Source organism: Dendropsophus ebraccatus, chromosome 3, assembly GCF_027789765.1.
Source record: "Dendropsophus ebraccatus isolate aDenEbr1 chromosome 3, aDenEbr1.pat, whole genome shotgun sequence".
NCBI lineage: Eukaryota > Metazoa > Chordata > Amphibia > Anura > Hylidae > Dendropsophus > Dendropsophus ebraccatus.
Window position 1 is genome coordinate 94910561 of NC_091456.1, and position 16123 is coordinate 94926683.

General features: G+C 42.6%; 1 protein-coding gene across 1 annotated transcript; it reads right to left on the reverse strand.

Moving 5' to 3' along the window:
- Nucleotides 1-389: 389 nt before the first annotated feature.
- On the reverse strand, nucleotides 390-6302 carry TMEM221 (transmembrane protein 221). Its single transcript, XM_069964411.1, has 3 exons — nucleotides 6016-6302; nucleotides 2202-2287; nucleotides 390-1085 (listed from the first exon to the last, which is right to left on the reverse strand). The coding sequence occupies exons 1-3, from the start codon at nucleotides 6300-6302 to the stop codon at nucleotides 526-528; spliced, it is 933 nt and encodes a 310-aa protein (XP_069820512.1). The 3' UTR covers nucleotides 390-525.
- Nucleotides 6303-16123: the final 9821 nt, after the last annotated feature.

The window sequence follows — 16123 nt, forward strand, 5'->3', positions numbered from 1 at the left end:
TGAGACAGATATTCAAAACAAAACAAATAAGTGTATATCTAATTCCTTCAAGTCTGTCTATCCGCACAGATTTCATGTTTCATTCAAATAAACATCTGACCTACTTAACATTGTTACATTACCACTATACAATTGTAGCAACATGAAGGCTATGGTTGTAATTGTCATTTTTTCTTACTACCTGTGCTTGTAATAGGAGATAGGTGTGATGCTTCAACATATTACTTTTAAAACAACAAAACACTAAAAGCTAAATAAAGATCATGGTATGGATTATTTGCATGTCTTTGCAAATTGCATTCTGATACATTTCAGCCATAATGGTGATCTTTATGGTTCCCATAGGAACTCTGTACTAGACAGTTCTACAAGCAACAGGTCTGTTTTTTTAGGCCTTATCAATTGTCTTTGGTTAAACCTCTAGTTTTAAACCTTAGTCATTGATTTTCACCTTTTTCTTCCTCCTTTAATAGTGAACAAAGCAGATTTATAAGACATAATAAGTATTGTGTCCCACTGAAGCGTTCATACTAATGTGGAGTCTTTCCCGATCACTCCTGGTTTTCTTAGTACCATTGTTCTCATCTCCTGTGTTCCACCATTCCAGGGTCTAGTGTTTGGTTGTGTGAGTCCAGATTCAACAGAAAGTGTTCGTTGCATTCTGGGAATGTTGTAGCGCTCGTCCCTGTTGCTGTTGCACATGCTCTCACTCTGTTTCACCACACACTGTGCGTTGTTGAATAGAGGAGAAAGAGTTTGTGGTTTCAGCGGCTGCTGTTGATGCTGAACAAATGGAGGGTAGGAGAATTCACGGTGGATCTCCGGATGTGGTCGCACTGGTGACATTTCCTTGTCATTGTGGAGGTCTGAAGAAGGTGTAGAATCATTGAGGTCTGCGTCATTGGCTGAATCATTTTCATAGAGTGTACTTGCCGCTTGGTCGTGGTTCTGACATGTGACCTGCGAGGCTTTGTGTAGTGTATGAGCCACTGTGACTATCATAAAAATGGAGCCCATGCTGAGAATACAGGAGCTGGCTATTCCTGTTTCAATTTCAAACAGGATTAATATGTAGAGTGACAGGGCTGCAGAGACATAAGAAAAAATGCTAATTGTTATATAGATTATATGTATTTAACAACACATGAACATTTGTTTGAGCACAATGTTAAAGTACAGTAATACACTTTGGTATCTGAACCATATTTCCACCTGAAGTTTTGTTTGTTACTGTCAGTTGAACTATAGGACGTCACTGTTCATGGAGCTCAGGTCACCCCCAATGCAAACAGCATCCCCCTTCATACTACCAACAGGAAGAGAATGAGAGCAGTCCCAAAGCTCCTACACGCTGACGTCCTCCCTCTCCAGGTGGCCGGCACACTCAGCTGCGTAGAAAACACGCTGGACAGATGGAGAGAGAGGACGTCACTGGACAGGAGCTCCGGGGCTGCTCTCATTCTCCTCCTGCACAAGACTGCTGGACTGCCGTTAGTATGAACAGGGATGCTGTTTGTGTATTGGGGGTGACCCGAGCTTTATACACAGTGACATGCTAGCTCCCCAGGCAGCCAGCATGTCTCCTATGCAGCTGAGCACACCGGCCGCCTGGAGAAGGATGACATCACGGTGCAGGAGATCAGGGTCACCATAAATGCCCGTCAAGGAGCACCACTCTGGCTGCCACCCACCGGTTTAGAGTGGGGATTCCTGCCATTATGACAGGAATACTGACTCCTTTAAAGTTAGTAGTGGTGCATGATTCATCACTACTTACTGCTAGTTCAGAGTAAGTAAGTGGTGATGCTATTGCATCACCACTTAACTCTTTACACTCTGTGGGCCAACACACTCTGCATCTGACCCACACATTTACTGTGTAACCGTTGGACGGACACACATTCAGCCAAGAGTTCTTGAAGGTGTATAGCCACCTTAAAGCTCAGTTCTCCAGCATTCACCCTCCAGTTTCTCTGGGGCATAGAATTTAACTTGAATTATCAGTTTAATATAGAACTAAAAGGTTAGAGTGTATAGTGCATCAGTGGAAAAAGAAAATATGCAAAATGACACTCCTCCAGAAGGAAAGTGGTGATATAAAAATGTAATGCGTGTGTTGCCAATGCATGTGCCAGTTCACAACATGTAATTGTAGACAATGCACGCTGGGTATAAACTATAATATAGGAATAATATCTTACCTGCCAGGTACAGTGAAAGTCCAAGACAGAACAGACAGACTGCGGATTGCCGTATACTCCTATTATCTAGCAGGAACCAGTCACACCTACACAAAGATGAATACGTGTTATTGTGTGATTGAAATAATACCTTTTACTGCCCCATTCATTCTGTACTTTTTTCTTTTAGCAAAATCCAGATATGTAAATTTGGTAGCTTGGTGCACTGTAGGCATTCCCTGGCCTCTCATTGTGCATTGTTCCCTCACCCGCCAGCCTCTTTGCGCCGGCTACCTATGCATATTTATGTAGGCATAATGTGCCATATTCTTTCTCTGTTTGAAGATTCCGAGCTTACACAGTAGCAGCTAAAGAGTGGGGACTGGGGAATCAGGCAACAAGAGGTTTCATTTGAATCAGCAAAAAAAGGACTTGTACATGCTGTTAGTTTGCCTTTCACATACAGTAGTTTTTGAAAAACTGACACTGCAGTTTTTGAACCAAAACAAGAAGTGGATCCAACAGGAAAGAAAACTTCGAGTCCTCCCTAGCATCAAGGGTTATAACTAGGGATGGTCCGAACCTGCCTATGGCCTATGCCTATGGCTATGGCTGTATCCCAGTTTTCCAGGCGGTCCTCCCGCTGGATCTGCCCGCTCCATGGAGCGGGCAGACAGCGGATATCATTAGCGAGGGTTCGGGTTCGGACCATCCCTAGTTATAATCCCTTAACGATTTATGACATACTTGTACATCAACTGTGAACTGTGTGGCTATTAGTGGGCACAGGCTGATCGCTACACCCGGCTAATTAGTCTTTTAAATGCAGCTGTCAAAACTGACAGTTGCATTTATATTGCTTGTTTTCCCCAAACCGTGGTGGTCTAGTGCAATCGCAGAGAAGTAATCACTCCTTCTGGACAGGCCTCAGCGCCGCAATGACGCTGATCCCAACTTGGCAAAAGCCCTTAGTGACTGAGCACTGATCTAATTGATCAATCTTTACATATGTACTGCATTGATCTCTATGAGAGATTAGTGTAGTTAACATAGAAGTCCCCCAGGGGACCTCAAATTACAGTGTAAAAAAAAAGAAAAAAAAGTTTTCATTAATAAAAATCCCATCACGTAATAAAAGTTTAAATCACCCCCTTTTCCGATTTTATAAATAAGAAAATAAACATATTTGATATCACCATGTGTGGAATTGACCAAATTATTAACTTATGGCATTCTTGATATTGCAAAGTAAATGGCATTAGCACTATATTAAAAATGCCAAAAGGCAAAATTACTGATACCGGTACAAGATACCGATAGAAAGTACAGATCATGCCACAAAAAATTACATCTCACAAAGCCCTACAGATCAAAAAATAAAAGTGTTTTAAAGATGGTAATAGAGCAATTTTAAGAACATTTAGGGGGAATATATGAATTAGAAATAGAGCAAGATCCAAACGGCAGGAAATGTTGCAAATCGGCAACAACGGCCGTGATTAATGGTTTAAGGGCGCGATGATGAAAGGATATGTCATTGTTCCTCAAGGGGTTACTCATGGTTTGTGAGGCAAGCAGGGAGATGCTGGGGCTGCCCTGATCCTTTGTATTTCAGGCAGCATGAAAGTAATAACAAGTTCCCTTTAAGCCAGAGCTCTTCTTTAAAGCATACCTGTTGCTTTTAGGCACTTTTCAGGATAAGCTGCTGTGTGTACACGAGGAGCAGCATTATTTCTGGCCATTGTATATCTTGTATATGGCACATCTGTAATTTTTAGTTCTCACAGAGATGTTGAGGGGAGCCAAATGTCTGTGGTGTCTGCACACACACAGAAGAAGAAGATCCTACACTTCTGTGTCTTTGTGCACAGCCTGCGGTAAAGCTCTAGTGAGCAGTCTATACCAGTGCTTCTCAATTCCAGTCCTCAGGCCTCACCAACAGGTCATGTTTTGAGGATTTCCTTGGTATTTCACACATGACCTGTTGGTGAGGCATGAGGACTGGAATTGAGAAGCACTGGTATAAACCAGTGTTCCCCAACTCCAGTCCTCAAGGACCACCAACATGTTTTGAGGATTTCCTTAGCATTTCACAGGTGATATAATTAGCGCATCATGTGTTGCCACAGTTTACACAGGATATCCTCAAAACATGACCTGTTGATCCTTGAGGACTGGCGTTCGGGAACACTTGTCTAAACTGTGTGTAAATCCTTGGGGTGTGATCTTCCTCCTCCTCCTCCCTCCATTGACATGTTTTATTCTGACCTAGCTACAGGACATAAAGGATGGTGCTGAACTGATGGAAGACAGTTTAGAAGTAATGGAGGGAAGACACATTATAAGGAGTAATTTTTGTCTGATTAAATACCTTATGAAGTTTGTTATAGTCTCATGTTCTAGTGATCTATGCAAAATTTGTTAAAACAACAGTGCCTATTTAAGTCCTCATCAAGCCAGACAAATGCTAAGGGACCTTTATTTCCAGATATTTCTTTTTATTTGACATGAAAGTATAAAGAAAAGTATGGATCTGGAAGGCCACATGCCTCACAACCACGCATTGTTTTGACTTTTTGTAGTATTGCTTGGCATATGCCTTAGTTTTGAAATTATTACTACTTCCTCTGGATGGGTCTGTCCTTCACTATTGACTGTGAGGAGTTAATAGTCATGTGGAGTTTAACAAGCTGGAAGCAGCTCCATGCTGGGACATTGTTTTCAGGAGCTGCTCAGAACAAAGGGTGAGCATCTGAAAACTGGGGCATGGACTATTGAGGCAAAGAGCAGGTTCTTAAAATGCATGGTTGGAGCGTGAGCTGCATGAAATGAAGGGGTTGATGGAGGCCACTGTATGCTGTGCTGGGAAGCAATGTTTTCAGCATCACATGGTCACATGGTTTTTATAATACAGTGGTACCTTGGTTTAAGAGCGTTTTGGTTTAAGAGCTCACATTTTTTCAAAATTGTGACTTGGTTTAAGAGCATTGCTTTGGTTTAAGAGCCCCCTGTACTGGGTGGGAGCGTGAGTGGGGGAGGGGCATGGTCTACATAGTGTGGTCTACAGCCCTGTACTCTGACCCAGGAAGTCTCCCTCACCTTCCAAATCATAGCAGATCCACCTAAGGTTGGGGCTTACATCAGGGGACAGGACTGTGGAGGTAATCTCTGCATAGCTGTAACCCCTCTCTCCCCGGACAGAAAGTGCTGCTATACTGTGCCCACATCTGTCCTGCTCATTCCTTCATACTCCCTGCAGTCTCTGTCAGCCCTTGTGTTTCCATTACTGTACAGTAACTTATAATATCACATATTCTGCTGTTTCTGAATGTTTGTTTCATTTGTTTTACATGTTATTTAGAATAATAAATCATTATTTTTGGGGTGTGGAACCAATTGTCTGCATTTCTATGATTTCTTATGGGAAAATCTGCTTTGGTTTAAGAGTGGATTTGGATTACAAGCACGGTCCTGGAACGAATTATGCTCGTAATCCAAGGCACCACTGTATCTCATTAGAATAGGGTTGTAACCTTACCTGGCAAATAAAGTTGAGCTGTAGAAGAAAGGGTACTGTATATCACATTACATGTAAAAATACAAAAAAGTAATTTGGCTGTGCCCATTATTTTGTCTATTGCCACAATGGTCAAAACAAAACGTTTTAGTTTTATTAACCAAATTCCAATAGTTTGTGATGGTGCTGTTTTAAATCTCTTTGCCTATAAGATGTTACAGTTTGTACTTCAATAGGACAGTGATCACGCTTCTGAAATAAAGTCTGCCAGTGCATTTTACATGTTATCGTATAAGCATATAAGTTTAACGTACTCACCTTCGAGAATCTGGGTCCTCACGACAAACCTCAGCAGTGAAATAGGAGTGAAGCAGGCACAGCAATAGACAACTGGTATTGAGTGCAAGACATAGAGCAGCCAGTACTGCAGAAGCTGGAAGTAAGATCCTACCAGCAGCAGGGCCCAGCCCCGCACTCAGCTCCCCTTGTTTAGTAGCAGTTTGAACTTGGAAGATTAGGATAACTGAAAGGGAGGCCATGATGGCAGCCAAAATACCAAAAAGGGCAAGTACTATAATGGACTGGTGGCTATATTGAGACGGCATTTTTGTCTCTGTTGGAAAACTATACAGAATTTCCCTACAATATAGCAATGGACTTCCTGCACCCTAAGGAAATTTTACCAACAAGTATTCTATATTCTCTACGCTAAAAAAACATGTGCAATAAAAAATCCCCAGAATTGCAATACTTAGCTCAGTAAGATCCTAACACATTATACTATCTATGGCTATGACATATTCAATAACAGCATCTGTCTTACCACTGTTGTGCTATAGCATATACATATCAACAGCATGAAGTACAGAGTTCTATCCAAGAGTCACTCAAATTTATACTGTTCTACACACACAAATAGTACTTGGGACTACTTTTGTCTAATACTAGTGAAAACCAGACTGTAACTGTTATACATACTGACAGACACAAGCAGCAGCAGAGTCAGAAAGTAGCATATACATTAACGTTAATATAAAAACAATGACTATACAATATTGCCCCAGGCAAACCTAATTTACGAAACCTATCTCTGTTGATAGAGAAGAAAATATCCTTTTAAATGTAGTATATAATCACAAAACCCATAAGGGTTGATGTATGATAAAATTAACCAGCACCCAGAAATGATCTGGGAAAATCTCAATGTCTCTCAAATTACGGAAGGTTACTAAACACCACACTATAACTATATCAATCTTACAACATCAGAAAATCACAACTCCTTATAGTTACCTTACCCCCTGAAAAGAACCTGCCTTTTAACCTCTTGATGGACTCCTGAAAATGAGCTCCTGTGATTGTGTGATTATTTATAGAGAAAAAATATATAAAATTTAGACCAAAAAGGAGAGAGTCCTGAAAAGATTGCCTTGTTTCTCAGATTCTTGGAAACTCTGGGGTTTCCAAAAGGATAAAAGAAGGAATCTCTGAATTGTTTGGTCCAGGCACAAAAGGAGGGGGCATGGGCGGGAATTTCAACCGTCTTTTTAACCTCTTCCCCATCTAGAAATCATTGTTCAGACAGGGTGTTAAAGCCATTACTAAATTCAATGTAGAGCATTTTCAATGAATGTACAAATAGCTCATCTAAACCAGAATCCACAGAATATTAAATAGAAAATTATTATTTAGCATTTTATAGTTTGTTTTATGAAATCTATCAGTATGAGAGAACATATTAGCAACTGAAAAGTGTGGTTTGGAACACATGTATCAAATATGTATGTATGAAATGCAGCACATATGTGTACCAAAGCTGATGTTAGACATGGCAAAGAGTCATGCAACAGTTATGACATGCAGCGCTAGATGTAAAAAAAAAAACAAAAAAGCTGAGTTTTGTCAATATTGCAAACAAAGAATACTGTTCAAAGGTAGTCCTCGAATATTTTGGAGTTGGGAGCAGTAAGGAATTTTTAGGACATGTTGATTGGTTTCATATTTGAATCTCAAAAAACATACATATTCTTTTCTATAAAAATGATTGGATGACATTGAATAGACTATTCAAAAGGAAGATGGAGTTGAGGGCCAGCACTACATGTCAGTTACCCATCTGCTATCTTTTCTTCTGTTTTCAAAAGTCCTTTTTTGACCTATCCATCACACTGCTGTGCAGACAAAGACATGGATTAGCATCACTGATCTTTAAGGGAGGTAAAAAGTGAATTGGTTATTAACTAAGATTATAACTTGTACCTATCTATCTATCTATCTATCTATCTATCTATCTATCTTATATCTATCTATCTTTAGGTAATGTCATAACACACAGTAAAACAAACATGTTGTCTTTATTCTTCAAGTCAGTACAATTACAGCAATACATTGTATAGTTTATCTTAGGTTTTACTACTTAAAAAAAAAAAAAAAAAGATTTAAAAAAAATTGTAAAGCCAAATTCTGAGCCATATTTTTTTATGCCATGGGCTGTGCAAGTCAGACAATTCTGCATATGGTGATGCCAAATTTTTAATGTTGTTGTTTAGTGTCATCTTTTAGAAAAATGGGAAAAGGGGTGATTTCAGTTTTTGCTACTGGGGATCTATTTAATTTTTTTACACTTTATTAGTCCCCCCCCAGGGGACTTTCATAAGCGTTTATTTCACTGTTTATATAGATCAATGCATATTGCATAATAATATAATGACACGCTCGCTTCATACTCACACAACACCCAGTTGTCGTACCTGTGCCGCAGTTGGCAGGGACGTAACTTGACACTGGTGGGCCCCAGTGCACAATCTGTCACAGGACCTTTATCTATAATGCTTCATTTATAATACTGCTCTCCTCATATGGAGAAGATAGACTTTATGGGCCCCCTGAAGCTGCAGCTCCCTCTGCATCCCCTATGGCTATGCACCTGGCAGTTTGGCATCAAAGGGTTTGATCAACGTATTACAATTAGCAGCTCCGATATTTTAACTGTAACAAACTCTATACTTTCATGTTCATCAGCCTGTATATGTATACATTAAAATGTATTATTTAATTGCAGAAGTTGAAACACAAAGAAAATACACTTTGTATGATGGGAAAAAAACACTTTAATGCCAGCTATAGGAGCCTTAGAGTCCTGACATTAGTTTCACTGGTTTATATTATATTATTAAAATTTTTATAATTTTCTGTATAGAATTCAATATTCATCTGCCCTTTTGTGTCAATTAACAATTGTTGATGATGTAAGACAATGGTAAACAGATTCAGCATACAGCAGAATCTGTTTTTAGCATCCGTTTAATGTATACATTTTTAGCATTTCAAGAGTATAAAACGTATATGCTAAACATAAACACAAACACTGTGTAAAGCTAGTTATATTTAAGACAATCTTGTCATCTCTTATACACCAGCCCTCAAAGCGGTTGGCCCTCCTTCTGTGTGGTCTCCTTTGAGTTCTGAGGCAATAACGTTGCAAGCCCCCTTAGCGAATCAGTAACTCAGACGGACACGGCTGCAGCTGCTGAGAAACTGGGTGGATATGTAACGTCATGGAACCCAGAAGCAGCCACACATCAGGGACAGAGAATTGTCATACTGGTGGCAGCGCAGGAGCCTGGGGTGTAGTTTATTTTTTTCAGTTTCCTTCTCCTCAATCATATATCAAATATGTCCCTTGCCCGGACAACCCTTTAGGCTACGTTCACACAGAGCAAAAGGAGCGGATTACGCAAGGAAATATTTCCGCCTGAAATCAACTGACGCTGAATTCCGAGCAGAATATAAGCAGAATGCAAGCAGAATCCCTGCGTATTCTGCTAGGAAAGTGTTCAGCTCGTAATCAGCTCTTGACAAATTCAGCGCGGAATACTCGAGGAATCCGCGCTGAATCCGCATGCATTCAGCGCTGAAATTCAGCGCTGAAATTCAGCGAGTATTTGGTGAGTAAACTAGACTATACCAGAACATATACTAGAATCCTCCTCCCCCCCCTTTTCCCCATTTCCGCGCTGATTCAGCGAGTAATTTCCGCTTGTATTACGCTTGTATTCCGCGCTGAATCCGCGCTGAATCCGCGCTGAAACAGAAAATCAGAGCCCCATTGATTTGTATAGGCTTCCGCTAGCGGAAGAATGAACATGTTCATTCTTCTGGCGGAAAGCGGATTAGTTCAGTGCGGAAATTCCACTGTGTGAACTGCAGAGCAGAATTTCCATTCAACACAATGGAAATTAGCTCTGCACCTATTTTAACGGCTGAAATTTCAGCGCTGATTCAGCGCAGAAATTCAGCTGCTTTTGCTCAGTGGGAACGAGCCCTTAAAGCTGTTAATAAGTTATTATGGAGGAAAGTGTTAAGTGGCCAACATTAATAAACATTAGTTGTAGTTATGCACTGAACCTGTGAGGGAAAGTTATTTATAAACTAGGAATTCTGTGGTTCAGAGGTCAAGTAAAAGTCACATAGAAGGACAGATTAAAAACTGGTGCTTTTTCAATGTGCTACTGTTTACAACAATTCCTATGGCAATTTATGTGTCCCATAAGTTTCCTGTAGCCATAAACTTGTACATGCATAAGAGCGGACAGTCAGACAAACAGATCATAAGGAAATTACAGGAAAATTCACCAGAAACAGCACAACAGTGCTATCTGAAGAAAACACTGACAAAATCGGGAATACCTTATGATAATCATGATCTACTTTCTTGTTCTGGTATTTTGATAACAGAAGTGTTATCGGTGCGGCCCTGGCTAAGGGTACTATTACACGGAACAATAATCTGATAAACTATTATCGTTCCGTGTAATAAACACAACAATCAGCCGATGATCGCTGTCATCGTCTGATCGTTGATATAGGTTGTGACCTATAATTGTCGGACGCCGACCGCGCACCGCTACGTGTAATAGCGGTGCACGGACGGCGGTTGGCGATTTGCAAAAGAAATACATTACCTTTCCATGGTCCAGGGCTCCTCCTGCTCCTCTTCTCCCCGGGTCTCGCGTGCTGCAGCTCCAGAGCGGCCTGTCTTAGCTGACAGGCCGCTCAGCCAATCAAAGGCCTGGACCTCCTTTGATTCAAAAGATATAGGAGGACAGATCTTTTTACACCTAGGCCTGTAACCATCACAAGAGGGCATCCTCTACATCTAGAGCAGTGTTTCTCAATCTTTTCAAGCCAGGTACATCTAAACAACAAGATGCTCTAGCGGAGTACCCCAAGGATGCAATCGATTATAAACAGTGGCTTAATGTAGACACTTATGCTTTACAGCAAAATCCACTGCAACAGAGCCATAGGCAGTGAGACTGTGGAACTCTCTGCCACATGATGTTGTCATGGCTGATTCATTAAAGTGACTCTGTGCCCACAATCTGTTCCCCACCCCTCTCCCCAAACCACGTGTACCTTCGGATAGCTGATTTTACTCCAAGATCTGTCCTGGGGTCCATTCGGCAGGTGATGCAGTTATTGTCCTAAAAAACAACTTTTAAACTTGCAGAGTGTCTGTGCATTAGGCTGGCCCTCTTCATCATTAGGAATGCTCCAGGAATTCAGATTTTCTACTATTCATCACTGGTGTGAGCACGGCACATAGACTGGATCGTTAAGGCACCTGTGCAGTGAGGAATAGGAGAATACCCGCCTGGGGCATTCCTAATGATGTAAATGGCGGGGAGGAGGGACAGAGAGGTTGTGCCAGCCTAATGCACAGATACTCTAGGCCACGCCAGTTTGACACAGGGCTGCAAGTTTAAAAGTTGTTTTCAGGACAATAACTGCATCACCTGCCAAACAGATCCCAGGACAGATCTTGGATTATAAACAGCTATCCGAAGGTACAATCTGTTTGAGGGGGTCAGATTGTGGGTACAGAGTCACTTTAAATGTGTTCAATAGAGCCCTGGATGCTTTTCTCCATATATATAATATTACAAGTTATGGACATTAGATTTTTATGTGATAGCATGTTGATCCAGGGATTATTCTGATTGCAGTGGCGTAGCTATAGGGGTTGCAGCGGTCGCCATGGCGACCAGCCCCTACGCTAGGGGGGCCCGCACGGCCCCCCTTGCCACTTGTCTCTTTAAGCATCCCGAGAAGCCGCGCAGCTACTCGGAATGCACAGATCGTTTTGATGTTCTGCCCGCACAGTGAGCGGGCTGAACATTAAAGCGAGCAGAATGCAGGAGCAGGACCTGTCAGCGTCCTGCTCCTGCATTCCCTCCCATAGGCTGCTGGCACTTCATACCAGCAGCCTATGGGACGCCGGGACGTGACCTCTCCGGCAGGCATGATGATGTGATGTCATCACGCCTGCCGGAGGTCCCGTTCCTGCGGCTCCTAAGATGGAGCCAGAAGAGGAGGAGAGCTGCTCCCTGCAGCCACACAGCCCGGATTAGGTGAGTAGGATGTTTGTTTTTTTAGGGGCACCTCTGGGGGCATTATTAGTTTATAGGGGGCACCTCTGGGGGCATTATTAGTTCATGGGGGCACCTCTGGGAGCATTATTAGTTCATGGGGGCACCTCTGGGAGCATTATTAGCTCATGGGGGCACCTGTGGGGGAATTATTAGTTCATGGGGGAACCTCTGGGGGCATTATTAGCTCATGGGGCACCTCTGGGGGGCATTATTAGTTCATGGGGGAACCTCTGGGGGCATTATTAGTTCATAGGGGCACCTCTGGGGGCATTATTAGTTCATGGGGGCACCTCTGGGGGCATTATTAGCTCATGGGGCACCTCTGGGGGCATTATTAGTTCATGGGGGCACCTCTGGGGGCATTATTAGCTCATGGGGCACCTCTGGGGGCATTATTAGTTCATGGGGGCACCTCTGTGGGCATTATTAGCTCTTGGGGGCACCTCTGGGGGCATTATTAGTTCATGGGGGCACCTCTGGGGGCATTATTAGCTCATGGGGGCACTTCTTTGGACATTATTAGTTCATGGGGGAACCTCTGGGGGCATTATTTGTTAATGGGGGAACCTCTGGGGGCATTATTAGTTCATGGGTGAACATCTGGGAGCTTTATTAGTTCATGGGGGCACCTCTGGGGGCATTATTAGCTCATGGGGGCACCTCTGGGGGCATTATTAGTTCATGGGGGCCACCTCTGGGGGCATTATTAGTTCATGGGGGCATTATTAGTTCATGGGGGAACCTCTGGGGGCATTATTAGTTCATGGGGGAATCTCTGGAGGCATTATTATCTCATGGGGGCACGTCTGGGGGCATTATTAGTTCATGGGGGCACCTCTGGGGGCATTATTAGCTCATGGGGGCACAGCAGGGGGCATTATTAGCTCATGGGGGGCACCTCTGGGGGCATTATTAGCTCATGGGGGCACCTCTGTGGGCATTATTAGCTAATGGGGGCACAGCAGGGGATCCTACATACAGGAGGCATCCGACATTCCTACTCGCTTTACTGCACATAACACCAAACAGCACAGTTACTTTGGGAGCCTACAGGAGGGAGAAGGGGAAGGAAGTTGCTAGAAATGTGCGGAGCCTAAATTGTTTGTCTCGCAGGTTCTGAAAAGATGAAACGTATCTGGAAGGAATCATCATGGAGGACTGGACTGGATGGAGAGGAAAAGGGAAAGTGACGCCTCTGATTAAAGACGTCACCTGTGAGTCACTGTATGACAGTTTTCTTATATTGTAGAACATTATTTAGTAGGTGTGCCCCAAGCTAAATTTTTTCCAAGGGGTGCCCCAAGGTGGAAAAGGTTGGGAAGCACTGCACTAATCTGTCCTGCTGCGCCCGCTGGCACATGCTGTCATCTGATTGGGCCTCTTACCTAATCAGATGACAGCAAGTACCAGCGCCCCCTCCTCCAGACATCTGCGTTGGAGGCCCAAGTTGTGTCCTATCGCCGTACCTTTACGGCGTTGAGCTCCAGCTTGTGCTGCAATCCACCTCTCCTCAGCATTGAGGCCCCTCCCCCAGGTCAGATGACATCACTGTACAGCCGACAAGTAACATCAGAGAGTACAGCAATGTTGTGATCCGGTGGTAGAGGGGCCTCAACCCTGCGGGAACCACTTACACCACTGGTGGCACATTAGAGTAATTGAATATAACGTTAGATATGACTTTGCCTGATCGGGTGAGATGGGGGGGCCCCAAGCTAAAATTTTGCACAAGGGCCCATCAGCCTTTAGCTACTCCCCTGTCTGATTGCCATTGGAGTCAGGAAGGAAATTTCTTGCTGTGATGGGGCTATTGTCATCTGCTTCATAAGGGTTTTTACCTTCCTCTGGGTCAGCATAATAGGGTTTCTAAATCCAAGAAGATATCTATTGCACTTGATCCTGTGAATATACGTATATTCACACTACGTATATTTCAGTCAGTATTGTGGTCCTCATATTTCAACCAAAACCAGGAGTGGATTAAAAACACAGAAAGGCTCTGTTCACACAATGTTGAAATTGAGTGGATGGCCGCCATTTAATGGCAAATATTTGCTGTTATTTTAAAACAACGGCTTTTATATTGAAATAATGGCAGTTATTTACTGTTATATGGCGGCCATCCACTCAATTTCAACATTGTGTGAACAGAGCCTTTCTGTGTTTTTAATCCACTCCTGGTTTTGGTTGCAATATGAGGACCACAATACCGACTGAAATATACGTAGTGTGAACAACAGTACACTTATGTGAGTCTGCTCCAGACCAGGTGAATGCATTTCACTTGTTTGTCAGATAAAAAATGCTGTGTGCTATTTTATCAAGCCTGCACAATTTTTAATAAATTCACTAAGCACAAGTAGAAATACAAATGGCTATAACTAGTTTTAAAAAGTTGCAGCTATTAGACTTAACAATAAATGTCCCCCATCTTAATTCATTCTGTTGCTTCAGTGCCAAGATATAAACTTTTAACCTCTTAACCCTTTAAGGACAGAGCCAATTTCGATTTTTGCGTTTTAGTTTTTTCCTCCTTGTGCTTAAAAGGCCATAGCACTTGCATTTTTCCACCTAGAAACCCACATGAGCCCTTATTTTTTGCGTCACTAATTGTACTTTGCAATGACATGCTGAATTTTTGCATAAAGTACACTGCGAAACCAGAAAAAAATTCAAAGTGTGGTGAAATTGAAAAAAAAAAAGCATTTTGTTTATTTGGGGGAAATGTGTTTTTACGCCATACGCCCTGGGGTAAAACTGACTTGTTATATATGTTCCTCAAGTCGTTACGATTAAAACGATATGTAACATGTATAACTTATATTGTATCTGATGGCCTGTAAAAAAATTAAACCATTGTCAACAAATATACGTCACTTAAAATCGCTCCATTCCCAGGCTTATAGCGCTTTTATCCTTTGGTCTATGGGGCTGTGCGAGGTGTCATTTTTTGCGCCATGATGTGTTCTTTCTATCGGTACCTTGATTGCGCATATACGACTTTTTGATCGCTTTTTATTACAATTTTTCTGGATTTGATGCGACCAAAAATGCGCAATTTTGCACTTTGGGATTTTTTTGCGCTGACGCCGTTTACCGTACGAGATCAGGAATGTGATTAATAGTTCGGGCGATTACGCACGCGGCGATAGCAAACATGTTTGTTTATTTATTTATTTATTTACTTTTATTTATAACCTGGGAAAAGGGGGGTGATTCAGACTTTTATTAGGGGAGGGGGCTTTTTACTGTTAACAACACTTTATTTTTTACTTTAACACTTATACTAGAAGCCCCCCTGGGGGACTTCTAGTATAAGTGCTTTGATCTCTCATAGAGATCTCTGCAGCATAGATATGCTGCAGAGATCCATGAGATAGGCACTCGTTTGCTTTCGGCTGCTGCAGCCGGAAGTAAACGAGTGCCAAGCCGGGGACGGCGCCATCTTGGAGCGGTCCCCGGCCGGCTTCAGAAACGGAGATCGCTCCTCCGGGATAACATCCCGGAGGAGCGATCTCCTCCACTAGACACCAGGGAGACGCTGGATCCGGTAATCGGATGCAGCTGTCATGTTTGACAGCTGCATCTGATTACTGTATTAGCGGGCACGGCGATCGGACCGTGCCCGCTAATACCTGCGGTCCCGGGCTACACGCGGCACCCGGGACCGCCGCGGTTCAGAGCGGGGTCGCCGCGCGGCCCCGCTCTGAACTCCCTTACCGGCATCAGGGCGTAAATTTACGCCCGATGTCGTTAAGGGGTTAAGGACGGAGCCAATTTTCGTTTTGCGTTTTTGTTTTTTCCTCCTTTTGTTTAAAAGGCCATAGCACTTGCATTTTTCCACCTAGAGACCGACATGACCCCTTATTGTTTGCATCACTAATTGTACTTTGCAATGACAGGCTGAATTTTTGCATAAAGTACACTGTGAAACCAGCAAAAAATTCAATGTGTGGTGAAATTGAACAAAAAAACGAATTTTTTTTATATTT